The following is a 27,747-nucleotide window of genomic DNA, read 5'->3' on the forward strand; positions in this document are numbered from 1 at the left end:
CTAAAGATGTTTTCCAATGTTTAATTTTTTGAACAATACATATTTCTGAAGCTATTTCTAAACAACTAATCCATGGTATGGGGGATTAGGTTTTGCTAAATTAGAAGAAGGTACTTGGAAAGAGGGTAGGTTTTTATTACTGACATCTGTGTTCTTTTCTTGACTTTTAGCAGGCTAATTTTCTTGAACCCCAGCCTCCTTCTATGTAAATATGGGAAATAATAATTATACCTGTCTCTCAGGGTACAGTGACTAAAAAAGATACCAAACTGGAGTGTCTGAAAAGTGTTAGTCACCCTTCTGTATGTCAAGAGACAACATTATTGCTCATTATTAAGTTATATACATTGCATAATATCTCTTGATTTCAGCTCTGGCAACAAATCCAAGGTACATCTTTTGTGTAACTGGCTTACCTCATTCCTGAGCACTGTTTAATTTCAACTAGCTACTCAAAAACTACAGTAGTGAAACTAATCAGACAGAGTGAATAAACTAGAAATCAGGTAGACCACAGCTTTGATCTTGAGTAACCCCCATTATTTCCTCTCTGTTTTCAAGGTTGGGAGGATATGAGGCATTTATAGGTAATGGGTTAAATATTAGAAAAGATGTATTATAAGCCTTTATGCAGAAGGATTGAGAACCAGTTAATCATGCAGCTGTGACAGCTGGGGGCACAGGAGTGGTACAAGACCTGATGACTCCTTTTTAATTGGAGTTGGAGATCACCATACACACACCAAGCTAACTGATGATACAGGGTAGCATTTAAGTTCCAAATCAGTGGCACGGAGTTCAGCTCCACTGGACACTGACTTTCACATCAGAACCCATTTCAATGGCTCACTGGCTACTCAGGAAGATGTTGGGATTCCTGTGATAACAGGATCTAGTTGGCTTTTCAGATTCAGAAACCTGACTTGCTCCAAAGTAGAGAGTTATGGACATACACTTATATCAGCCAAACACACACCCTAGTACATAAGTCAGGTTGCTAGTTTTCTAGTCTCTCTGTCTTCTTGTGTCAGCTGGTCCATCTGTTCCACCTGCTACAGGAATGTCTACCTGGGTAATACAGGAGTTCAGAAGAGGTATGATCATTGTAGTCAGACAGGGAAGTGAGAGGGTTTTTTTTGTTTTTTTTTTTAGTATTATGTTTGTTTAGAGTATAGCGATCTTATACCCTAAAATTGGATATTCTGTGATTTACATATTCTATAATGTAATCTTTTTGCTTTTATCAAGGATAAAAAAGCTCAAAGTAAATCATAGTGATTTATACATACTATGTAAAATGGGGGAATGTTAAAAACAGTAACAAGATTTAACTGAATATTGGGAATTAGGCATTTGTATATGGTTTGTGTGTATCCAAGAATAGTTCTGAGTGCATGTACTTTTTCTGTCTACAAATATCACCATGCTTCTAACACTGACTTAGACAATGTCTCACCATGTAGTGAACATATATCTTTGAGCTTAAGAAAAATCAGCCTTTAACAGGGAATATTTATCATATGTCTGTGTGAGGAAATGTAAAAAAATGTGGCACTGATTTTTAAATGCACCTCTGCCTTATGAATAGGCTAGTTTGACGGGACAAAGCTTATTTGACTTCTTACATCCAAAAGATGTTGCCAAAGTAAAGGAACAACTTTCTTCTTCTGATATTTCACCAAGAGAGAAGCTAATAGATGCCAAAAGTAAGTACTCATTTATTTACCATTTTCTATAAATATAATTGTTACCTGAAAGTACAGCTGTACATTTTTTTAAACCAGCTAATTAAGGTTTTATCAAGAAGAGAATTAGTGAACTTTATGTTCACCAGCTCTAGAGGGTGAAAAATACATAGCCATATAGAGAATTCCTAGACTTACACAGACACCTGAAAATAAGTATAGCGATCAATTCAAATGAAGGTGCTTTGGGAAACATATGACTGATTCATAGTCATTATTTTTTATAAGCAAATGAATTTTTCTAAGAAGATATTGTTTGGGGTAAAAACAATTGTTGGAGTTTTCATTACTTAGGTATATGCTAAGAGACAATACCTGAGTTAGTTCTTTTTAGTATGAAAGACCTTGTGTTATACTAACTGGTCTCAGGAAGTAGATTAATTCTTTATATTCTGTGAAAATACTTAATCTCTGAAAATGCTAAGTGCCAATATGATATAAAAATTCTATGCCTCTGACAGTGGTTGTAGTGAAGTTTTTCTTTATTTTTTTAATTCAATATTTTATTTCATATAAGTTTATTATCCACCCCATGGTGGGGGAGAAAAACTGCAAGTGTTTTGAAATGTCCAATGTGATTGCTTGACAACCACACTTTTTGGTATGTTCAGTTCAGGATTTATTGTATAATCATGATGTTGCTTTAAATAATCATTTATTTTCTCAATTTGTTAAAAAACTGTAGGTGATCAGAAAACATCAGGAGGTAAATTTTAAAAGTATTTGAAAATATTCCTTTCCACCTCTTCTCTTGCCCCCTTCTGCCAAAGCTGGTTTGCCCGTTCACAGTAATTGTCACGCTGGAAGGACACGTGTGTATTCTGGCTCCAGACGATCTTTCTTCTGCCGAATAAAGAGCTGTAAAATCTCTGTCAAAGAAGAACACGGATGTTTATCCAACTTAAAGAAGAAAGGTATGATCCTTTTGAAATGTCAAGTGATTTGTAGCATAGATGCAAATTTTAATGTCCTAAATACTTTCCATACAGAAAAAAAAGTAAAATGTATAGTCAGGGCTTCAAGACCAAAAACACCTAAGAAAATAAGATTTTTTTAATATTTATTTTTTTAGTTTTAGTGGGACACAGTATCTGTATTTTATTTTTATGTGGTGCTGAGGATTAAATCAGTGCCTCATGCATGTGAGGCAAGCACTATACCGCTGAGCCACAACCCCAGCCCATAAGATTGTTTTTTAACCATAATTATTTAGATTGGTTCATTGTATCTTTCAAATGTATCAGGTAATTACATATTTTCTTCATTGACCAAGATTTTAATAGTGCTGCTGAAATTATAGTTTGGGGGCTGGGGTTGTGGCTCAGTGGTAGAGCACTTTCCTAGCATGTATGAGACATTGGGTTCGATTATCAGCACCACATATAAATAAATGAATAAAATAAAGGTCCATACATATAAAAATATTTTTAAAAAAGAAAAGAAATTATAGTTTGGGAGCTATTAAAGGAGATGACCAGAGATGGAGATGAAAATTTTGTTATGATACTCCACTGTTCCTTTTTAAAATATAAAAGATCTTTTTTTAAAAAAGTTTTAAACACACACACACACACACACACACACAAATGTTAATGGCACAATAGCCTTTTTTGATTAATTTCAGCGAAAGTTTCTTAAAATATTCAAGATGTGGTTTTAATTCTCGTGACATTGTGGTTCTTTGGGAAATATTTGTCTTGCAATTCTTTTCTACATTCATCTTGCAGATGCTTTATGAGTTGGTTAAAAACTCATTTGTTTAACTTTGTGAGGGAATTTTAGGAACTGCAAAATATCTTATAACTTTTTTTGCCTAAGAATATACTAAGCTGGGGCTGGGGATGTGGCTCAAGCGGTAGCGCGCTCGCCTGGCATGCGTGCGGCCCAGGTTCAATCCTCAGCACCACATACAAACAAAGATGTTGTGTCCGCCGAAAACTGAAAAATAAATATTTTTTTTAAAAAAGAATATACTAAGCTATATAGGATTTTTTAATTCAAATTTCAACTTGAGATTTGTTTTCTTATCCTTTAGGAGGCTTTTTGTGTGGAGCTACAGGATTTAACTTAAAAATTTTGGTCTGAATTGTTTTTGACAACCACCTAAGATGATAACCACTCATATCCACTCAATAAGCATTTACCTTGTACCAGATACTATGCTAAGTGAATTAATCCTCATGAAAACTTTTTGTTGTTGTTTTTTTGGTGCTGGGGATAGAACCCAGGGCCTCAAGTATGCTAGGCAAGCACTCTACCACTGAGCTCTCCCTCAGCCCCATGAAAATACTATTCTTACCTCTATTTAGAATCAAAGATGCTCCAGGTTCTGGTTGTGGGTTCTACCTCACAACAGAAATGCTGGTGGGTAGCCTTAGGGCACAGTTGGAAGGGCCTGGGCTCTGAATTCCCTAGGATTTTAGTGTCAGGTCTGCCACTTAAGAACTGTGCACCCTTAGGCAAGTTCCTCTTAATTTACAGAAAGTGAGTGTTATGGACTGAATTATGTTTGCCCCAAATTTGTCTGTTGAAGTTCTAACCTCCCTGTGACTGTATTTATAGCCAGAGGCGTTAAAGAGGTGATGGGGTTAAACAAGGGCTTAATGGTACAGCCTTTGCCCAATAGGACTGGGGTCCTCAGAGGAAGACTAGGAGACTCTAGAGTTGTTCGTCCACCCAGAGAAAGGCCATCCGTAAGCCAAGGAGAGAGGCCTCAGGAGAAACCAAGCCTGCCAGTTCCTTGATCTTAGATGTCTAGCCTCTAGCACTGTAAGAAAATTGCTTGTTTGGGCCTGTGTGTGGTGTTTTGTTATGGCAGCCTGAACTGAGCTGATGAAGACTAGGAGTGCAGTTCTCTTTCATGTGGCTCATTAGTGTTTGGCTCCCAGGGGGCACTGAAACAATAGCTAGTATTTGTGGCTCAGAAGGAAGAGAAGGAAAAATGAAAGAGAACAAGGAGAGAATGAATACCTTGGAAAGGTATTTCTTGTCCCTGGCCCTTGGTCACACTTGTTTGGTGACCTAACATATGGTCTGTTCTAGAGAAAATAACATGTATTGATGAAAAAAATATGTATTCTGCAGCTGTTGGCTGGAATTTTCTGTAAAAGTTCATTTCATAGATCATTTAGTTTCTTTGTTGACTTTTGTGGATGAATCTGTCTATCAGTGAGAGTGGGTACTAAAATCCCCTAGTATGATTGTATTGGCGCCTCTCTCCCCCTTTAGGTCTAATAGTGTTTGTTTTATAAAATCTGGTGCTCGAACATTAGGTATGTACGGATTTACATTTGTCTTCTTGGTGAATCAATCCCTTGATCATTAGCGACCTTCTTGGATTCTTGTTAGTTTTTGTCTTAGTCTCGTTTGCCAGGTGTAAGTGTAGCTATTCCTAATTGCTTTAAGATCCCATTTGCTTGGAATATCATTTTCACTTTGTCTCTTTCTTTATTGGTATAGAAAGCTTACTATAGGCAGCATAAAATATTGTTTATTTAAAACAAAATAAAAACAATATTTCATATTGTTTTATTCAGCCAGTCTGGGTTTTGTTTGTTTGTTTTGGTACTGGAGATTGAACCCAGGGGTGCTTTACCAACAAGCTATATCCCCAGTCCTTTTTAGTTTTAAACAGGGTCTCACTAAGTTGCTGAGGCTGGCCTCCAACTTGACACTCCTCTACCTAAGCCTCCCAAGTAGCTAAAATTACAGGTGTTCATCACTGCACTGCACCCAGCAAGGCTTATTATTTTTGACTACCACCTAATTTTGTTAATATGAATGAAAATGTTGTATATATGATTATCCCTATATTAATTCCTTTGAGTTATGTTGGACATCAGGGTGATGTAAAGGAAAGAGCATGGAATAGTTCTAGGTTTCTCATTTAACTGCCTGGGTTAATTGTGGTGGCATGAATCAGGCTAGGGAAGAAGTGATAAAGACTCTATCTGAGGTTGGAAGGGATCATGAGTTTTGTTATTTGAGGCATCCATGGATGTGGAAAAGATGATGTCTATTGGGTGTTGAATGCAAGGTCTTGTGTATGGTTTATAAGACCTCAAGGGTGTTCCCTGCTTTATTCTCCAGCTGTTACCCATGCAGCCTCTGCATTAGCCACATCTGATTACTGTCTCATCTGTTTGCTCTGGCTGTTCCCTCTGACTGGGAACACCCTTTTGTACCTGTGCCCTCCACCTCCTGTCTGAGTACCTCCCATAATAGAGCATTCACTGTCAAACAGCATGGCATGAGTAGCTCAGGATCCGGGCTCTGGACCAGCCTGTTTGGATGTAAACCTCAGCTGCACCCTGTACCTGCTGCAATTTTGGCATTAACCCTGGTTCCCAAGACAATGAGGGTAATATTAGAACCTCACACAGGACTCTGAGGATAGAATAAGTTATACATTTAAAGCACTTAAAACAGGATGGCACATGTCTTCTAGACATGTTTGCAGTTATCACCTTGCTCTTTTTAAGATAACCCATTTGGTCTTCCACTTAAATTTTTTTTTTCTTTTTAAGATTTATTATGATAACAGTCTTTCCAAATAATGCCAATGTAAAACAAAGCTTGTTCTGGATTTTCCTAAATCTGATCACAAACAAGTTGTTTAAAAGACTTTTCCCTTCTCTCCCTCTACTTTTTACCTCCTAAATCCCCTTTTTGGAGGACTGCTATGAACTGTATACCGCCCATCTTTTAGGCCTGTGTTGTATTTCATTGTTTTCTTAGGCACTTCCTGATATTTGAGCATATGGATATTTTCAGTTTTTTATTCTAGTAGACCTGTTTGACAGGCTGTTCCTTATGAGTTCATTGCTTGGGATTTTTCTGAAAAGTTATTTTTTTAGGTAGATTTTATCTTTACCTTTTATTACATTTATCCAAATATTCCCTAAAATATTTCTATAATATACCATGTATATCTATTATTAAAGTGCTAACATAGGAAATTTAAGAATGTATGCATAATGATTTAAATGTTCTTTTTAAGCTTATGAATATAAACTATAATATACCCCCAAAATTAATAAGCTAAAATACATGAAATTTAACTTTTTCTAAGAGATAATTATTATAATTTAAAACCCTGGGAAACTGGGAGCATTGGCACATGCCTATAGTCCCAACTACTGGAGGCTGAGGCAGGAAGAACTCAAATTTAAGGTCAGCTTCAGCAACTTAGCAAAACTTTGCTCAAAATAAAATGAAAAGGTCTAGGGATGTAGCTTACTAATAGAGACCTGGCCTAGGTATAGCCAAAGCTCTGGATCAGACCCCTAATACCACAAAAACAGAACTGACTTGGAATATAAAAAGTATAGGCCTACTTAATCCTAAATTAAAGCAATCAGTTACTTTTCTGACATAATTTGATTTAGTTTCTGGGGTGGGGGGGAACACCTATCAATAAAATCATTAAATAACAAGATCAAATATTTTTTGGAGGGGTACCGAGAACTGAACTCAGGGGCACTGAACTCGACCACTGAGCCACATCCCCAGCACTATTTTGTATTTTATTTAGAGACGGGGTCTCCCTGAGTTGCTTAGTGCCTTGCCGTTGCTGAGGTTGGCTTTGAACTTGCCATCCTCCTGCCTCAGCCTCCCTAGCTGCTGAGATTACAGGCATGTGCCACTGTTCCCAGCTTTTTTTTTTTTTTTTTTAAGAATGAAAGGAGTAGGATTTATTATTCAGTTGTGTAGAATAGAAACAGAACTCTTGCATGGGTGAGAGGGGAGCCCCCTAGGGGTTGTCCTTGATGGTTTCTTTTTGATGCGATTCCCTTCCCCTTTCACTGTAGCATATTTAAAGACCATTTCACAGCCATTATAATTACTGTAAATGCCAAAGTAAGAAGTTTTAGAGTTTATAATTATGCAAATGTCATTTTCTAAAAATGTTTAATTAGATCATAGAAAATTCTGTACCATCCACTGCACTGGTTACCTGAGAAGCTGGCCTCCAAATATGGTTGGAATGGAAGAGGAGAGGGACAACAAGAAAGACAACAGTCATTTTACCTGCCTCGTTGCCATTGGAAGATTGCATCCGTATATTGTCCCACAGAACAGTGGAGAAATTAAAGTGAAACCAACTGAATTCATAACACGGTTTGCAATGAATGGAAAATTTGTGTACGTAGACCAAAGGTAAACATTTACATGATGTAAAGATGTAGCGTTCGATGGGGTGTTTGAGGCTATGAAAGCTGTAGTTTAGTAGTACTGCTGGGTTTTTTTTAAGGGCTTCAGAGCAGAGAATAAAGTTTAGGTGAGATAAGGGTATGGATGTGTCAGTAAATTTGTTCAAGCAAAAATATAAATTGGGAAAATATTTGTTAACCAGTAAGGCGGAGACTGGGCCTGGCTAGTGGCCACAGTTTTGATGGGGAGTAGGAAGGGCGCTCCTGGGGTTGGGTTGGGGGCTGTGTCTGTGTGACTGTTCTGGTGTGCAGCCCTAGTCCTGGCTAGAGCCGCCAAGGGCAGCCTAGTGGTCACTCATCCCCAAGGCCACAGCCCCACTATTCTGACCACAGATGGGTCTCCAGTGTTCTGGGAGGGAGTGCACTCACCAATTCTGAAGTTTGTTTTCAATTTTAAAACCAGAGCAACAGCCATTTTAGGATATTTGCCTCAGGAACTTTTGGGAACTTCTTGTTATGAATATTTTCATCAAGATGACCATAGTAACCTGACTGACAAGCACAAAGCAGGTACGCTGTGCCCTGAGCTGAGTACTCTTTGGGTGATTTTTTTTATTACAGCTTCAACTCTTAAATTTCTCCTCCTGTGAAATTAGTAATATGAATCATTCTTCAAGGAATTGATTTTTATGGTGACTTATACTTATTGGCTATTATTTTATTAGTACTTAATTACTATTTAGTTTTTAATTATATCTAATTTTATTAAATTTTTAAATTTGTTCTAATTAGTTATACGTAACAGTAGAATGCATTTTTTTTAAAAGAGAGAGAGAGAGAGAGAATTTTTTTAATATTTATTTTTTAGTCTCGACGTACACAACATCTTTGTTTGTATGTGGTGCTGAGGATCGAACCCGGGCCGCACGCATGCCAGGCGAGCGCGCTACCGCTTGAGCCACATCCCCAGCCCACAATAGAATTCATTTTGAAACATTGTCCACAAATGGAGCACAACTGCTCATTCCTCAGGCTGAATGTGGTGCAGAATCACTCCAGTAGTGTAATCATACACGTATGTAGGGTAATAATGTCTGTCTCATTCCACCATCCTTCCCATCCCCACTGCCCCTCTCCTCCCCTCACTCCCCTCTGTACAATCTAAAGTCCCTTCATTGTTCCCTCCCCCTCCCCAGTATGGATCAGCATCTGCTGATCAGAGAAAACATTAGGCCTTTGGTTTGGGGGGATTGGCTTATTTCATTTAAAATGATATTCTCTTGTACTATCCATATTTACAAATGCCATAATTTTATTCTTTAAGACTGAGTAATATTCCATTGTGTATATGTATCACATTTTCTTTATCCATTCATCTGTTGAAGGACATCTAAGTTGGTCCCATAGTTTAGCTATTGTGAATTGAACTGCTATAAACTTCTATATAGCTATATTACTGTAGTATGCTGATTTTAAGTCCTTTGGGTGTAAAGCAAGGAGTGGGATAGCTGGGTCAAATGGTGATTCCATTCCAAGTTTTCTGAGGAATCTCCATACTGCTTTCCAAAGTGGTTGCACCGATTTGCAGTCCCACCAGCAACGTATGAGTGTACTTTTTCCCCCCATATCCTTGCCAACACTTATTATTGCTTGTATTCTTGATAATTGCCATTCTGACTGGAGTGAGATGAAATCTTAGAGTAGTTTTCATTTGCATTTCTCCAGTTGCTACAGATTAATTTTGTTAAATTTTTAATTTAATATTTAATTTGATTAATATTTAATAATGTTTTTTTCTTGTTAAGTTCTACAGAGTAAGGAGAAAATATTTACAGACTCATACAAATTCAGAGTGAAAGATGGCTCCTTTGTAACTTTAAAAAGCCAGTGGTTTAGTTTCACTAATCCTTGGACCAGAGAACTAGAATATATTGTGTCTGTCAACACACTAGTTTTGTAAGTACTTTACTTTTAAGACCTTCATATTAATTTCAAATGGATGCAATTTTTCCCCCTAAATATTTTCAGTCTGCAGTTGGTAGAATCCATGGATGCAGAACTTGAGGATGCAGAGGGCCCGCTGTGTTCTGAGTTGTTCATTGGCAATAGTTCCCCCAATTAAACTAAAAGTTTGCTCTTTTGTAATGTACTTTTGCTTGGTGTAATACATGATGGTAAAAGCATTTATCTAGGCATTTCCTTCCTACCCTTCATGATCTTGTCTTGTCCTTAAACTGCATGTCATTTTGCATGTACATCCTCTCAGTCTGGGTGCCACATGTGACTGAGTGAGTAGAAATCCAGCCCAAGTGTTGCTAGGCAACACTGTCTATAGCTGTGTCAGCCTGAAGGAAGAGCCCACTTTTCCTGACTGGCAACAGTATGTTCCCATGGCCCTGTTCTAAGTTTTATTGTTTTTCTACAAGTTTCTCTTTTATGATGCTATAAGGTTTTATTAGACCTATTGATTGATTAATTGATTGGGTATAAGGGATTTGAACCCAGAGGGGCTTAACTACTGAGCCGCATCCCAACCCTTTTTATTTTTTATTTTAAGACAGGGTCTCACTAAGTTGCTGAGGCTGGCTTTGAACTTGCAATCCTCTTGCCTCAGCCTCCCGAGCTGCTGGGATTTCAGGCGTGTACCACCATGCCCGGCTATTGATTTTATTATCTGCAATATTTGGTATATAAAAAAAAGCACCAAAAATTTATCTCAAACATTGCCTGTCACTTATTCCAGTAATCTTTGCCTTCTTATCACTAGGATAGGAACTGAGAATTTGTTACTGTGAGACCATATACTTAATAGGATATTTGGCAATGGCCCTGATAATTAGCATATCAAATACCTTGATGTGGTGATATTAACAATATGTACATTAACATGAACATAAAACATTAAATGGGCCAAGAATTGACAATCAAATGCATGGAGCTTAATGTAGTTGTTTTAACAATTTTCTTTATCTTAGGGGGAAAAGAATCACCTATTTTTTTCTAAATTCTAGGGGGCATAGTGAGACCAGAGGAGCTTCATTATTTCACTGCAGCTCTCAATCATCAGAAGGTAAGTTTAGGTTTTAGTTGGTGGAAGACTTGTTGCTAAGACCATTAAGACTATTACTTAATAGTATTATGCAGTTACTATTTTTTTCTGTCTTGGAGAGGGGAAAATTTCAAGGTGAAATTAGAAGACTTCTATGGGTGGCTTATCGGCATCCCACATTTGGGAGTAAGTTCACAGGGAAATAGGTACCCCCTTGGAAACTCCCAGGAGTGCCACCATGTCTCCTTTAGAATGCCCACAGCTCTTTGTTCACACTTGGGTTACAGCCTTCATTGTGTTGCCATGAGTTGTGCATTTGTTGGGCTCCCCCTGGCTTCAGGAGCAGGAATAATGTTTTAACAGCCTTCCCTGGCAGCCAGTGTCGTCCCTTGTCTGTTGTGGTGTTTGTTAAACATCTGTTGCAGAAATTAAAAGTATTAAGGGCAGCTTTTGCTTATCTGTTACCATATTTCACCACATAATTGTTACCACCTCATTTACGTGGATTCCATGTATCCTAAGGTTGCACCAAAGACAGTTTAGTAATGAATGATTTTTAAGTAATACCAGCACAATTTCTATTTTTTTTTTAATTTTACATAATGTTGGCACCCCACTATTTTGAAAAAAATTTTGGCATAAAATCTGTAATGATTATTGGTGAAATATGGTAGTTTTTAACCACAGGGTTGTACTAACATATTTGTGTAATAAAAATATTAGGAAATATGAGAAATAAAGTAGTATTTCTCAGGCCTTCGTATGGAGATGAAAGTAGGAGGAGAAAGAAAACTAGAAAATTATTTGAGTTGAAAGTTATTAACCATATGAAAAATTGTGGTATATATGCATAATAAGAATTGTAATGTTAAAAAAAAAGTACATGTATAAAGACATGAATTGGTGTGAACATGCTTTATATACAATATATGGAAAATTGTGCTCTCTAAGTGTAATAAGAATTGTAATGCATTCCACTGTCGTGTAATTTAAAAAATAAAATCAATGAAAAACAAAAGAAAAAATATCTGGAAAACTGAAAAAAAAAAAGAAAGTTATTAACCAAAGTTACATACTTTTTAAAAGTCTCAATTGAATTATTTTTCTTTTGCTGTTGTTTAGAATCCCCTAAGCAATCTTGCATCCATGTGCCTGGAATGTCTACTGGAACTGTACTTGGTGCTGGCAGTATCGGAACAGACATTGCAAATGAAGTTCTGAATTTACAAAGGTAATGCTTTATTGCTGCATATATTTTCACAAGTAAATTTATCATTTACAAAACCAACATACAAACATCAGTTTTTCTATAAGCAAATAGCCAGTTTACTAACATAATGGAAGAGATTAACACTAGAACAATATTAAAAATATATATTTTTTAAGTTACAAACTTTTAAAAAATATTTCTTAATTGTCAATGGATCTTTTATTTAATTGATTTATTTATATGCAGTGCTGACAATTGAACTCAGTGCCTCACACATGCCAGACAAGCACTCTACCACAACTCCAGCCCTATAGATTTCATAAGAAGTGTCCAGGGCTGAGGCTGAGGTGTAGCTCAATGGTAGACTATTTACCTGGCATGTATAAGGTCCTGGGTTTGACCAGCACCATCCAAAATAAAATAAAAAAGGAAAGTGTCCAGACCTACATAAAACAACAACCACTTTTAATATTTACAAAGATACAGAAAAGGTAACTCAAATAACTTTTATGACATAGTTGTTTTTGATTGTGAAAATTTGATATAAAATTCAGTGTCCTTAGACTGACCTGAATCAGGTAAAAATAAGTGACAAATGACACTACTTATATTAAAATGTCTAGAAAACTTCAAAACTAAAATAAAATAAAATGAGACTAACCCTGTCAGAGACTAAAAAATGTTTTAAAGCTATAATCACTATATTTTGGTACAACCCACAAATAGATTAATGTAAAAGATTAGTTTTCCAAAATGGACTCAAATGCATATGGAAAGTTACTGTATAGTAAAAGTGGCTTTTTAAATCAGTAAGTGGAAATAAGCCATACTGTGCATCAAGTTTAGTACATAGATGCAAACTTTATAAGAATTTATATATTAAAACTTTTTATAACTATTCTTTATGCTATAAAACTCCTCATATATTAAGATATTCAAACTATCATGAAATGAACATTTTCTAGTTTGATTTATCTTTAACTTTGTTATATGAACTTTTATAAAAATGTATGTATGTATTAAACTTTACATAACTGCATATTAAACTTCATAGTATAAAAAAGTTTTAATAATCAAAATTCAATTTTTAAAAGCATTAGCAGATATGAAGAGAATATAAAAATCAAATGGCTGAGAAACTTTAAAAATTACTCATCTCTATTCAGTTAAATATACACACATTAAATTAAATGAGGTTGGTACTTTTTACACTTAGAAGATTACAAAGATTTGAAAGTTGATACTCAGTATTGGTGAAAGAGTAAGAAAACAGACATCATAAGGTGTGTGAATGTATATTAATACAGTGACTTTGGAGGACAATTAGACAATATTCATTAAAAAATGTAAATGTATATATAACCTCAAACTCATCAATTCTACCCCAGAAGCACATGTTCTTAAACATCTGTATAAAGATCTATGAGCAAGGCTGTTTTTTTTGCTTTACTATTTGTTAAATATTTATCATAACCATAATTCATAATTCTTAGTATATCCATACAGTAGAATACTCTGCAACTGTTTAAAGATGGGTAATTCTGTTATGCTAATATGGAAAGATTGAAATATATGGTAAATAGCAAAAGGCATAGGAATAGAAAAAAAAATAACATGTAGAATAACAAACTTGTATGAGGAAAAATATGTGGATATATGTGAATATGTGTGTATGCAGGTTCATAATTGCCCACCTAAAACCCTTGGGACCACATGTTTTGAACTCAGAATTATTTAGAACTCGATTTCTTTGGATTTTAGAAAAATCATGTTTGGGGGCTGAGGCTGTAGCTGGGGGTTGTAGAGCGCTTGCCTAAAGCACACGTGAGGCACTGGGTTCAATCCTCACCACCACATAAAAATAAATTAATTAAATTTTAAAAAAAGAAAAATAGTGTTTGGGAATTCCCACCCCACCTTTTTAAGGGTTATGTGTAACACCTCCAGAGAACACTTGTATCATGGGCAAGTCATTTGCATCAGTACTTCTGCCATGAGAGGTAGATATGGTTTAAGTGGAAAAGTGGGATATGCTTCAAAATAATCCTAAGGGCAAAAGAGAAATAAGAGCTTGTGGATATCTACATTCAATAAGATTAAGAAAGAGTTAATAAGTATTGAAGCTGTTTGGGAGTACACGAGATTTCCTCATACCATCTCTTTTTTTTTTTAAATCTGTTGGAAATTTTCCATTCTAGAAGATAAAAATAGATTTTTGGAGTGAAGCATGTAAATACTCATTAAATAACATAAAATGGAATTTTTAAAAAATATCAGTCAAAGTTAGATTTTTCTGAGTTCAGATTTTGCTACTAAATGATTTTAGAAAAATCTTCCTATTTTCAGGGTGTTTGAGATTTTGCAGTTATAGAGAAGAAACCTCTGAGTCTATAATATAATATATGGCAATATGAAAAATTTGTTCAAACTGGCTACCTTTCATATTTGGGACTGGGTATTAGGTGACAGTAGATATAAAAGAGTGATATTTTTATCTTTTATTTTTTATTTGACTTTGTACAATTTTAATTTTTAGCAATTTTTAAGAATTTTAAATTGAAAAAAAAATCACTACTGAGACACTTGCCATTTGCCTTTGATTTGCCTATTTAATGAACAAATACTTATTGAATACTTAAACTTTGTACTAAGTACTTTAATACTTCAGTTGTAAAACATGTTTCATCATGTGCTTTGATTATAAATCTCATCACAAACATACAGTGTAAAACTGATTTTATCACATAGTACCTGATTAGTTGCTCAAATGTGTGGTTTGCATTTTTGGCATCTAATCCTAGACTGACTTTCATTACAGGATCCATCTTAACAACTCAGTGACCTAGGCAATGGAAAAGACATTAGTGGATCTGGATGTGCATTTTATTTTTTCTCTTTTTAAATGTATAGTTTATTAGCATTAAATATCGGCACATTTAGCACAGCTATCACCACTACTGCCAGAACTTTTTCATTTTGCAAAAATGAAGCTCTGTACTCTTTAAGCAAAAACTCCTATACCCCCTTCTTCTAATCCCTAGCAACCACCATTCTATTTTAGGTCTATGAATTTTATTACTCTGAGTACCCTGTGCGTGGAATTAGACAGTACTTGTTCTTTTGTGACATGATGCTTTAAAGGTTTATCCATGTTATAGCATGTGAAAGAATTTTCTTTTAAGGCTGACTCATATTTCATTGTATGTGTGTACCCCATTTTGTTTATCAGTGGATGAATAGACTCCTGGGTTGTTTCCACCTTTTGGCTATTATGAGTAATGCTGCTATGAACATGGATGTACAAATATCTGTTTGAGTCCTTGCTTTCAATTCCTTTGAATTGAAAAACCCAGAAGTAGAATTGTTAGATTATCTGCTATTTCTATTTTTATTTTTTTTTTGAGGAGCCACCATACTGTTTCCATTTTACATTACACTATTTTACATTCTCACCAGCAATGCACAAGAGTTTTAATTTCTCCACATTCCCACCAATGCTTGTAATTTTGCTTTGTTTTTGATAATAGCCATCTTAATGGATGTAAAGTGGCATCTGTTTTTGGTTTTGATTTGCATTTGCCTAGTGATTACTGATGTTGAGAATTTTTTTCACATGTTCATTGGCCCTTAGTCTCCCTTCTTTGGAGTATTGTCTATTCAGGTCCTTTGCCCATTTTGTAATACGGTTGTTTTGATGTTGGGTTTGTACAAGTAGCTTATATATTCTGGACATTAGCCCTCAATCAGATAAATGATTTGCAAGTATTTCCTCTCAATCTATGGTTTGCCTTTTTGCTGTTTTTTTGTTGTTGTTGTTGTTATGTTTTGTTTGTTTTGTTTTGTTTTGTTTTGCACAAAAGTTTTGTTTCTGATGTCCAAATTTATCCACTTTCTTTTGATATCTCCTTTCTTGGTTTTGGGTGTCATATCCAAAAAAATTGGTGCCAAATTCAATGTTATAAGCTATTCCACTATTTTCTTCTATGAATTTTAGAGTTTGAGGACTTAAGTTTAGTCTTTGATGTTTTTGTACTAAAGTAAGAGTTCAACTTTATTCTTGACTTTTTTTTTTTAATGAGAGAGAGAGAGAGAATTTTTTTTTAATATTTATTGTTTAGTTTTTTTGGTGGACACAACATCTTTGTTTGTATGTGGTGCTGAGGATCGAACTTGGGTCGCACACATGCCAGGCGAGTGCACTACCGCTTGAGCCACATCCCCAGCCCTCAACTTCATTCTTTTGCATGTGGGTATCCAGTTTTTCTATAATGTTTATTGAAAAGACTACCCTTTTCCCCCATTGAATTTTCTTGGCACTGTTTTTGAAAATTATTTGACCATGTTATAGGAACATCATAAGTGAAAATAGAGCCATGTGTTGACAGTTGGGTTCTGTCAGAAAGTTCACAATACAGCAGGGAGGGCATTTCTATATGGTGGCACCTCAGTTAATGTATAGAGGTGAGAAGGAAAAACATGTTGGTTTCAAAGGACAAGCACATTCAATTGAGAGGTGAGCAATGAGGAGTTCTCACTAAGGTAAAGTAGGACTTAGATTTGTTTTTGCAGGGGACTAATATGAAGACAACCATGATTCAGAACGTTAATTTGGAGTGAAAGGCATGAGGGATAGGATATTTTTCTTCATTAATGCAAGACTAAATGAGCAGGTAGTGATTTTAAAATATGAACCAATAGTGATGTCAGAAAGATGGCAGAATAGGACTTTAAGTGCCCTTTTCCTTTCAGAAACATTAACACAAACAACTTTATGTTCATGAAAATACCATCACAAGAGCTAAAGAATCCATGTGAGGGAAGGAGAGTAAAGTGAGCACTCAACTTCACTGTGGACACCAGCATAGGCCTAGCTCTATGAAATCTGAAGCCAGGTCTGTCCTCAAAGCCCCATGCCCTAAGATTGCACCATCAACTCAGTCTCTGGTCTTGATGCACCCAGAGATTAGATCAGGTCTTCTTCAGTAGACCCTGGTACTGGGCCAGTATACATGGGGCAGGACTCTACAACTGCCAATGTGGACCTGGACTCTAGAACTACTGCAGCGCTCAGCTGACCCCTGTATACTCGGGCTCTGAGCTCATCCCCAGGAACCCAGGACTACACCAGAGAGCTAAATATACCCTCCTGAACCAGGATCCTGGCCCAACCACATGGACCAGGTTGGCCTCTTTAAATCTGGGTACCAGACCCACCCTTCTACTGACCCAATCCCAACCAGTCTGCTTGAGGACTTTATAGGCAAGCTTGCCTGTGGACTCTGCTAAATATCATCCCCATTCCCCAGAATCTCTACACAGGCTAACTGGTGAGGGTCTTTCTCTGCCAAAGCCAGTCTGTAATGACTTTGGAATAGGGATCTACTTCTTCAAATGTGAAGGTACTGACACAAGTCCATAAGGATCATGAAAAAAGTCAGGGAAACAGAACACTGCCAAAAACTCTAAATAAATGGAGATCAACACAAGCTATAGAAAAACACGGACAACTAAATAAAATCAGGAAAACAACAAACAAAATGAGAAGTTCAACCCAGAGAATCCGTAAATGAGCCAAACAGAAATCTTAAAAGCTAAAGAATATAAAGGCAGAACTGAAAACTTCCATAGAGAGCTTTAGCAGCAGACTATGAAACAGAAGAATAAATGACCTTGAAGATAGGTCATTTGAAATGACCCAGTCAGAGGAACAAAAGAAAAAAGATTGAAAAAGAGTAAAGAAAGCCTATAGGACATGTGGGACACCATCAGGTAAATGTATTTACATGTTATGGGAGTTTCAAAAGAGACTGAGAAAGGGGAAAGCGATAATTTTATATATATATTTGTAGATGGACACAATATTTTATTTATTTATTTATGTTTATGTGGTGTTGAGGATTGAACCCAGTGCCTCACAAGTGCTAAGCAAGCTCTCTAGCACTGAGCTGAAACTTCAGCCTTGGGAAAGCAATCTTATTTAAAGAAATGGCACAAAATACCCAAACTTAGAGAGAAAAATGAACATTCAGATCCATGAAGATCAAATAGAGTAAATATAAAGAGATGGTCACTGAGAGATATTTAATCAAATTCTCAAAAATCAAAGACAAGGAGAACTTTTAAAGCATAAAGATAAGATGTAACTTGTCATAAACATGGGAACCTCCTTAAGACTCTCAAATTCCCAACAGAAAAATGTAGTTCCAGAACTAGTGGGAAGATATCATCAAAGTGCTGAAAGGGGGGAAAATATTGCCAACCAAAAATACTATATATAGGAAGTCTGTCCTTTAGAAATGAAAGAGGGAGAAGGATTTTTCCAGACAAAAGCTGTGGGAGTTCATTACAAGACTTTCTTTACAAGAAAGGCTAACCAGAGTTCTTTAAGTTGAAATGAAAGGGCATTAACATAAAAACATGAGAATACAGAACTCCCTGTAAAGAATATAGTCAAATTCAGAATATTTTAATACGTTGATGTGGTACACAAATCACTTAACTCTAGCATAAAATTTAAAAGACAGAAGTATTAGCAAATTATTATAACTAGTTATTGTTAACAGATATATGATAGACAAAAGAAAAATTATGGTACCAGTGACATAAAATGGAGGAAAGAGTATAGAAGTTTTGTATATGGTTGAAATTGTCATCTAAAAATGACCTGTTATAAGATGGTTTTTGTAAGCTTCATGGCAAATACAAAACCTATAGTAGGCACACAAAAGATAAATCAAAATACGCCACCACCAAAAAAGAAAAAGAAAAGTCAGGTCATAAACAGTGAAACACAGAAGCTACAGCACAGTCAGAAAACAAGTTGCAGAGTAAGTCAGCTATCAATAATTACATGTAAATGGATTAACTCTTCACTCAATGATATACAGTGGCTCGAACGGATTATAAACGAGATCCAGCTCTATGCTGCCCACAAGAGATTAATTTTAGCTCCAAGGAGAGAGGCTGGCCATGAAGGGATAAACAAACATTTTTTCATGCCAGTGGTAACCAAGAGAGCAGGAGTGGCTATACTCACATCAGACAAGATAGACCTTAAGTCTAACATTGTGACAAGAGACAAAAAAGTCATTATATAAATGATATATAATATAATAATATATAATAAAGATATAACAATTATAAATATGTATTCACCCACCATCAGAGCACTTAAATAGGTAAAGCAAATATTGATGAAATTAAAGAGATAAATTGCATTAATAGTAGGTACCATAGTTTCAGCAATGGATAAAGGCATCCAGACAAATAGTGAAGACACAGGGCACATGAACAACACCACTATTCACCAAATTGACCAAACAGACATATAGAGATCATCCCATCCAACTGTTGCAGACTACATTGTTTTCAAGAACACTTGAGTTATATGGTAGGCCACAAAACAAGTCTTAGAAATTTTAAGAAGACTGAAATAAGTCATATATCAAATATATTTTCTGAACACAGTGGTATGAAACTTGGAATCAGAGGAAAATTTTAAAATTAACAAATGTAGAAATTAGGCAGTGTATTACTAAACAACTAATAAATCAAAGAAAAAAATTCTGGAGACAAATGAAAGTTTAAACACAGCATACCAAAATATATGGGATGCAGTAAAAGCAATTCTTAGGGGAAATTTTTAGTGGAAAATACATATTAAGGGGGAGAAAAGAATATATCAAATAACCTAGCTTGATACCTCTAGGAACTAGAAAAAGCAGAGCAAACTAAGCCAAAAGTCAGCAGAATGAAATTATTGGAGCAGAAATAAATGGACACTTGAAAAATAGAAATCAAATGAAACTAAAAATTGGGGTTTTGAAAAGATAAAACTGAAATATCTTTATCTAGACCAAGAACAAAAAGAAGACTCAAATTATGAACAATGACAACATGGATGAACCTGGAGGGCATTATGCCAAGTGACATAATCCATACACAGAATGAGAAATATAATGTATTCTCATTTACATGCAGAATCAAAAGAAAAAAAGGTGGAATAAATAGAAACAGCAAGTAGAAAGTAGAGTGGTAGTTACCAGAGGCAGGGAGGGGAAGGAAATGGGGAGAAGTAGGTCAAAGTATATATATTTGCATTTCTGTAGGTGAATAAATCTAGAGAGCTAATGTACAACATGCGAACACGAGTTAATATCGTATACTAAAAATTTGCTTAGATTTTTGGTGCTGAACACATACACAACCAGAGCATGATGAATATGTAAATTTGACTGCAGTAATCCTTTCAATGTGTATATCAAAAACATTGTACACTTGAAGTTTATACACTAAAAAATAAACTAAAAATTGTAAATGATATTAACACTGATACCAAAGGAATACAAAGGACAATAAAATATTACTTTGAACAATTATATACCAACAAATTGGATAACCTAGAAGAAGTAGATTAAGTTCCCTGAAACATACTATCTGCCAAGAATAATAAAGAAGAAATGAAAAATCTGAACTGATCAATACAGATAAGGAAATTAAATCAATAATACAAACTCAGGACCTGATAGATTCACTACTGAATTTTACCTGACACTTAAACAATATTAATACCAATCCTCCTTAAATTCTTCCAAAAAATTTAAGAGGAGGAAACACTTCCAAACTTCTTTTATGAGATTAGCATTACCCTGATACCAAAGCAAGATAAGATTACCACAAGAAAAGAAAACTGGGGCCAGGATATAACTCAGTGGTAGAACACTTGCTTCATATGTATGAAATGCTTAGTTCAATCTCCACACAGAAAGAGAAACAAAAAATTACAGGCCAATATCCCTCATGAACAAAAATCCTCAAAATATACTAGCATACTGAATTCAACAGCATATTAAATGGGTCATACCCCATGATTGAATGAGATTGATCCCTGAGAAGCAAGGATCATTTAATACATGCAAAGTCCATAAATGTGATATACCACATTAACAGAGAAGGATAAAAATCATAAGATCATCTCAATAGATGTGGGAAAGGCATTTGATAAAATTCAACATCTCATGATAAAAATACTCAAACTATAGAAGGAATGGAACTAAACTTTATATAGAGTCCATATGTCAGAAGTCCACAGGCAGCTGAGTGGTGAATATCTGAAAACTTTTCCTCTAAGATTGGGAACAAGATAGAAATGCTCACCACTCTTACCACTTCAATCCATATAGTGCTTAAGTCTGATCCAGAGCAGTTAGGTAAAAAAAATAGATGTGAAAGGCATCCAAGTGGGAAACAAAGAAGTAAAACTGTCTTTTTGGCAAGTGACAAGATCTTATATAGAGAGAACCCTGAAGACTCCATCAAAATTTCTTTAGAATAAACAAATTCAGTTTCAGGATATAAAATCATCAGTGTTTCTGTATATTTACAATGAGCTATCCAAAAAGAAATCAATAAAACAATTCTATTCACAATATCTACCAAAAACAAAAAACCTTAGGAGCAGTTTAACCAAGGACATGGAAGGTGTGCACACAGAAAACTGTGAAATGCTGGTGAAAGAAATTGATGATACAAATAAATGGAAAGCTAGATGAGTGGATGTTCATGGTTTGAGACAACTATTATTAAAATGTCCATATTTCCCAAAGAAATCCACAGATCCAGTGTTATCCCTATCAAAATTCCAATAACATTTTTCACAGAAGTATGAAAAAAACTAAAATTCATACAGAACCACCAAAGCTATCTTAAGCAAAAAGAACAGAACATGATACATTGTACCACTTGATTTAAAAATCAACTATAAATCTTGAGTAATCAAAACAGCATGTTACTGGCCTGAAAACAGGCACAGAGCAATGGATCAGCACCAGGGACCCAGAAGTAAGTCCACTCATTTATGATCAATTGTTTTTTGACCAAGTTGCCAACACTCAATAAAGGACAGTATCTTCAATAAATGATGTTGAAAAGCTGATACCCACCTGCAGAAAAATGAGATTAGACTCTTGTCTCACACCATATACAAAAATCAAATCAAAATAGATTAAAACACAAGAAACTATAAAACTACTAAAAGAGTAAGCAGGAGAGAAGCTCCATGACATTGGTCTGGGCAGTGGTTTTTGAATAGGAACCCAAAGCACAAGCAACCAAAAGCTAAAATAGACAAATAGGATTTTATTGAAGTAAAAACTTCTGTGAGAAAGGAAACCACAGGGTAAGGAATGGGAGAAAATATTTACAAATCCAATACCTGACAATATATTAAAGTAATATTAAAACGGACAGGGAGCTCACACTTCTCCACATTAAGAAAACAACTCAAAAAATGAGCAAGGATATAGATAATGCTCAAAGGACATACAGATGACCAATATATCAAAAAAAAAAATGCTCAATCTCACCATCATCAGAGAAATATAAACCAAAACCACAATAATATCACCTTACTCCAGTTAGAATGTCTATATAAGAAAGATGAAAGACAGCAAATGTTGGCAAGGATATGGAGAAAGGGGAGCTCTTGCACACTGTTGGTGGGAATCTAAATGCAGCCATTATTGAAAATAGTATGGAGGTTCCTCATCAAATTAAACATAGAACTTCCATATGATCCAGCCATCCCAGATATATCCGAAGGAAATGAAAGCAGTATCTGTACCCCCACATTTGTTGCAGGATTATTCACAGTAACCAAAAAATCAACCTAAGTGTCCATCAGTGAATAAAAAGAACTGTGGAATACTATACAGCTATACAAATGAATGTAACCCTATCGGTTGCAACAACATGAAGGACAGATGTTATTTTAAGTGAAATACCCAGGCACAGAAAGACCCGTGCTGCATGATCTCACTTATATCTGGAATCTAAATAAAACTCATAGAAGTAGATTGGTGTATGAGGGATGGGGGTTAGGGAGATGTTGGTCAACGGGTACAAAGTTTCAATAAGAGGGTAAATAAGTTCTGGAGATCTGTGGTGCAAAATGGTGACTATGTGGTTAATAATAATGTACTAGATGTATTTGAAAACTGCGAGGTGAGTGGATATTAGTGTTCTCACCACAAAATAGGTATGAAGTGAATGTGTTAATCATTTTCCAATGTATACCTATATCTAACATTTTGTAAACCAGTTATACTTTAATAAATCTGGTGGAGGTGGTGGGGCATGAACCCACAAAATGAAAAGCTGGCTGAGCTGTATACATGGACTGTCCTATGGAAAACCCGTAGATGCGTTCCCAATCTTTCCTTCTCATGGTTTTGTGACCTAAGGCATTTTATTTCTGTTTTAGTTTCTTCCTCTGTAATTTCTTACCAACTTTCTTAGGAATACATGAAGACGTAAAGTTTTTGCCATTCTCTTCTCTGTGCTGTGTTTCATTGATTCTGTGCCTGGGGATTATTTGGGGTATAAATTATATTTCTCACTTGAAAATGATTATAGAATGTTAATAAATCTTTGACTTTCTGTTTTGGCGTAAAGTCTTCTCGAGGACTGATTTTTTTTTTTTTTTTTTTTTTTTTTTTTGTGCTAGGGATTGAACCCAGGGGTGCTTAATCACTGAGCCACATCCCCAGCCCTTTTTAAAATATTTTATCACTCAGTTGCTTAGGGCCTAAGTTGCTGAGGCTGGCTTTAAACTGGAGATCCTCCTGCCTCAGCCTCCCAAGCTGCTGGGATTACAGGCATGCACCACCAGGCACAGCTGTGAGGACTGATTTTTGACACAAGTAGCTGGTTTACACTGCTCTCCTTTTGTTGCTTTGCTCTACAATTAGGTGGCAGGTTTACTCAAGGGCTTTGTCCTAGAGCTTGACTTCTCTGTTTACCAGGCACAGCTATGAGGACTGATTTTTGACACAAGTAGCTGGTTTACACTGCTCTCCTTTTGTTGCTTTGCTCTACAATTAGGTGGCAGGTTTACTCAAGGGCTTTGTCCTAGAGCTTGACTTCTCTGTTTATTGTGAGTGACTTTCAGCACTCCATGTCAAAAGTAACTCTGGCACCGAACAAGTCAGACTGATTGTGAAAACCTTTATGACATTCAGCCTCAAGTTCCTTGCTGTATTTTATGTATTCAGAGACAAAAATATGTAAATAGAGGAAAATATGTAAATTTCTCCTTAAAATATGTAAATAAGGCAAATGTTTTATGTGTCACTTTCTAAAGGTTACAGACTTCATCCTTTGATGATTCAAGTCCAACAGAGCCAATGAGAGATAATCACACGGTCACCTGCAGGAATGTAAGTATACTCAAATAACAATGTTCAAGAAATTAGTGAATGATAAAATTTGCTCTTTGATTATTTCTTCTGAGAAAAGAAGCCATCCTGTAAAAGAAAATGAACTCTTTCTAGCCACTCAATGGTTTTTAAGATGCATCAAAGTTTAGAATAATGGTTAAGGGTGAAGTTGTTAGAATACCATCTGGGTCCAAGCTGTGACTCAGACACTTACTGCTACATAGCCTTGGGTTTGTTACTTAAACTGTGTGCCTCAATTTCCTCGTTTATAAAGCAGGGATGATAGTATATCCCCTGAAGGAATGTGAGAATTCAATGGTTTAACACAAAAACAAACTCTTAAAACAGTGTTGGCACATAGTAAATGCTCAATTAATGGTAGCTGTGATTATAGTTAGGGTCTAAATTGGTAGATTACGTGTATTCTTGTGGTTTGAAAAAGATAAGCCACAAGAAAAAAAAAATTTTTGTTCTGGGGATCAAATCCAGGGCCTCATAAATGCTTACCTCAGAGCTACATCCCCAGCCCTGCCATTTCATTCAATTAAACATACATTAGCTAATTGAAATGTCTTGGTGCTTCTACAAAAATGACTAAACATAGTACTCAACTAGAAGATGGAAATACAATATAATTCTAATATGATACAAATAACAAAAAGCTCTAAAGTAAGTATGTAAACTAGATAGTATAAGAATATGAGAGAAAATAATTTATATATGACCAGGGACAAAACCTAAAAACATAAATATTATATAGAATTCGTGTAAGAATCTAAGTCTTCTGACCTGTTCATTCATTTATTCATACATTTAGCAAATGAGGCAATATGCTAGGAAACAGATTTAAGTTATTGCAAGAAAATCTCCAGTATCATACTCTATAAAGGCTTTTGTAGATAAAATGCATCAATCTAATACAACAATACAGGCCAATGATTTGTGAGCTACATTGAATATTAGATCGTGTTGCATGGAACGGTCTAAAACTTTTTGGTAAAAGGATCTGCTCTAATCTGTCCTGCACTCTAAAGTACTATTCCCCAGTAATTTCACAAGAAGTGTAGTTTTGCCATCATTTTTTTTTTTTTTTTTTTTACTGAGATGACTTTGACACAAAGAATTTGTGGTCATAAACTTTGCCTTCTTCTCGTAAAATTTTTCCTAATAGCATGTACCTTTCGTTGTGGTTCGGAGTGGTGGCTTTGGAGCCTAGTGGCCTTGGTTTATAATCATGGCCTCAACACCTTGGGAAAGATAATGGATTTTTAGACTTGAGATCCTCACATTTGAGAAGTGAAATGGAATGATGCCCATGGGGTGCTTGCCCTGTAGCGCTCAGTAGGTGCTCGCTGCCAGGGGGCCGTGGTGCTGGGGGCAGGTCTCTGCTGACTGCCAAGGGGTTTTTATCTCACTCAAGTGCGAACCTAACTGTTCGTTATGCTGTGTTTGCAGATGTCAAATCAAGAGCTGTTTTCACTGAGTCCTTCAGAAACAGGGGAGCTGGAGACAACCAGGCAAAGCCAGAGCACTCACGAGCCCCTCCTCAGTAAGTTGTCTCTGGCAGCAGCCGGCCACGTTAGTTTTCCAGAAACTTCCTCTTACTCATCGTTTTCAGGCACAGGAGACTTCTGAAGAAGCACGCTGTTTTAAAACTAAGATTTTGTCATTCCAGATTCTAAATAGAAAAACCATACTCTTGATTTTAAAATGTAGGTGCCGTGAAGAATTCAGTTGTTGTTTCAGTCGGTTTTAGATGTTGCTGAATACATGCAATTTACTTATTTATTTTATTTTATTTTTTTATATTTATTTTTTAGCTTTTAGGTGGACACAAAATATCTCTATTTTACATTGATGTGGTGCTGAGGGTTGAACCCAGTGCCTTGTGCATGCTAGGTGGGCGCTCTACCACTGAGCCACAACCCCAGCCCAGAATACATGTGATTTAAATATGACTAAGGTCTTTCTAAGTAGGGAAAAAAAAATATCCATTCAAGAATCACCAAGAATTTTTTAAAAGGTACATATCACAAAAAGAAGTATAAGATTTTAATAAATTGAATCAAAGATTTTCAGACACTCATAACTGACATCACTTTCTAGAAAGCTGAGCCTAAAGAGAATCAAGGGATTTGATTCAGCTTCACACAGAGACCCACATAGAAATCATCTTAAATTCTGTTGTACTTAGAAAGATAACCAGAAACCAGTTAATCTTTATCTGTGTTTTCACCCTTAATTTCTAGAACCTCTTTCTATTTCTAATTTGAATGGTTCTTCTATATATCCTTTTTCAATTAGAAATCTGGTTACCTACCTGTAAGAAAATTTCAGATTTTTTTGGAAGATAACACTTTTGTCTCAGTCCTTTGCTTTTAGCCTTAAACAAATGGAAATCTTTCTCAAGCAGATGAAAGTTAAATTTGTCCTTCCAGGCACATACACCCAAGGCCCTAAATTCAACACTTTGAGAGTCTGTTCCCTTTAGCAGTACCATCTCCTATTACAAAGCTTCTGTACATGGGATGAATCAAATGCAGCTTATCTAACATCAGATTGTTATAAAAATAGGTGACCTATTTAAAAATACATCAGGTTTTGCCAATTTTAGACATGTGCTTCACATTCTGAAAGTACCTTGTATGATGTCTCTGCCTTGCTTTGCCGTTTTTGATCCAACCTCCAAGTTTGTGAAATGTGTGACCTTGGTAACCTTTACTTATGCAAGCCTGTATTTTAATTCACTAGGTGACAGTGCACAGCTGGATTTCGATGCCCTGTGTGACAATGAGGACACAGCCATGGCTGCTTTCATGAATTACTTAGAAGCAGAGGGGGGTCTAGGAGACCCCGGGGACTTCAGTGACATCCAATGGACACTCTAGCATTTGACTTCTCTCTCCAAAAATGAGAAACGTTTTCAAGCATTTCATTTACAAAACACTGTCTCTTCTTCAGTACTGTATGGATACTACTGGTTACATGTTTTCTTAATGATCTACCAGTTTTTTATAGATTTGCACCTTACTCTCAACAGGGAGGTTGGAAACTGATCAGTTTATTATCACCCCCTTTATGCCATGAAATAGTTTAAAACCCACTAGCTGCCATATTTTTAACTAAAATATTTCTGACTAATACCACTACATACATGTTGTTTTGACTTTATTATTTTTTTATGTAGTTTTAAGTTTGAAAATTTTAATGTGGACATTTTCCTGTGTCTAAGATTTATTTACCACAGATTTGTGATACAGGTTTGTGTAATTTGGAACATTTCCATTTCTTGAGCGTTTCCTTAATTGAGGATAGGGCATTCATTCTAAGAAAACAGGAAGTGCTTGTACACTTAAAGGGACAGTGCAACTTGTAA

At 35.7% G+C, this 27,747-nt stretch overlaps 1 protein-coding gene across 3 annotated transcripts in view; it reads left to right on the forward strand.

The window, feature by feature from the left end:
* Positions 1-27,310, forward strand: part of Bmal2 (basic helix-loop-helix ARNT like 2) — a 43,780-nt gene extending 16,470 nt beyond the window's left edge. For all 3 annotated transcript variants that reach the window (XM_077109234.1, XM_077109236.1, XM_077109235.1), the window contains 10 exons: positions 1,589-1,706; positions 2,516-2,659; positions 7,664-7,904; positions 8,361-8,467; positions 9,703-9,853; positions 10,909-10,967; positions 12,069-12,177; positions 24,296-24,371; positions 25,827-25,920; positions 27,123-27,310. In XM_077109234.1, the coding sequence (XP_076965349.1) occupies positions 1,589-1,706; positions 2,516-2,659; positions 7,664-7,904; positions 8,361-8,467; positions 9,703-9,853; positions 10,909-10,967; positions 12,069-12,177; positions 24,296-24,371; positions 25,827-25,920; positions 27,123-27,259 (1,236 nt within the window). In that variant the 3' untranslated portion in view covers positions 27,260-27,310. The remainder of the gene's footprint in view (positions 1-1,588; positions 1,707-2,515; positions 2,660-7,663; positions 7,905-8,360; positions 8,468-9,702; positions 9,854-10,908; positions 10,968-12,068; positions 12,178-24,295; positions 24,372-25,826; positions 25,921-27,122) is intronic.
* The last annotated feature ends 437 nt before the right edge of the window (positions 27,311-27,747 follow it).

The sequence above is a fragment of the Callospermophilus lateralis genome, chromosome 4 (assembly GCF_048772815.1).
Source record: "Callospermophilus lateralis isolate mCalLat2 chromosome 4, mCalLat2.hap1, whole genome shotgun sequence".
Classification (NCBI taxonomy): domain Eukaryota; kingdom Metazoa; phylum Chordata; class Mammalia; order Rodentia; family Sciuridae; genus Callospermophilus; species Callospermophilus lateralis.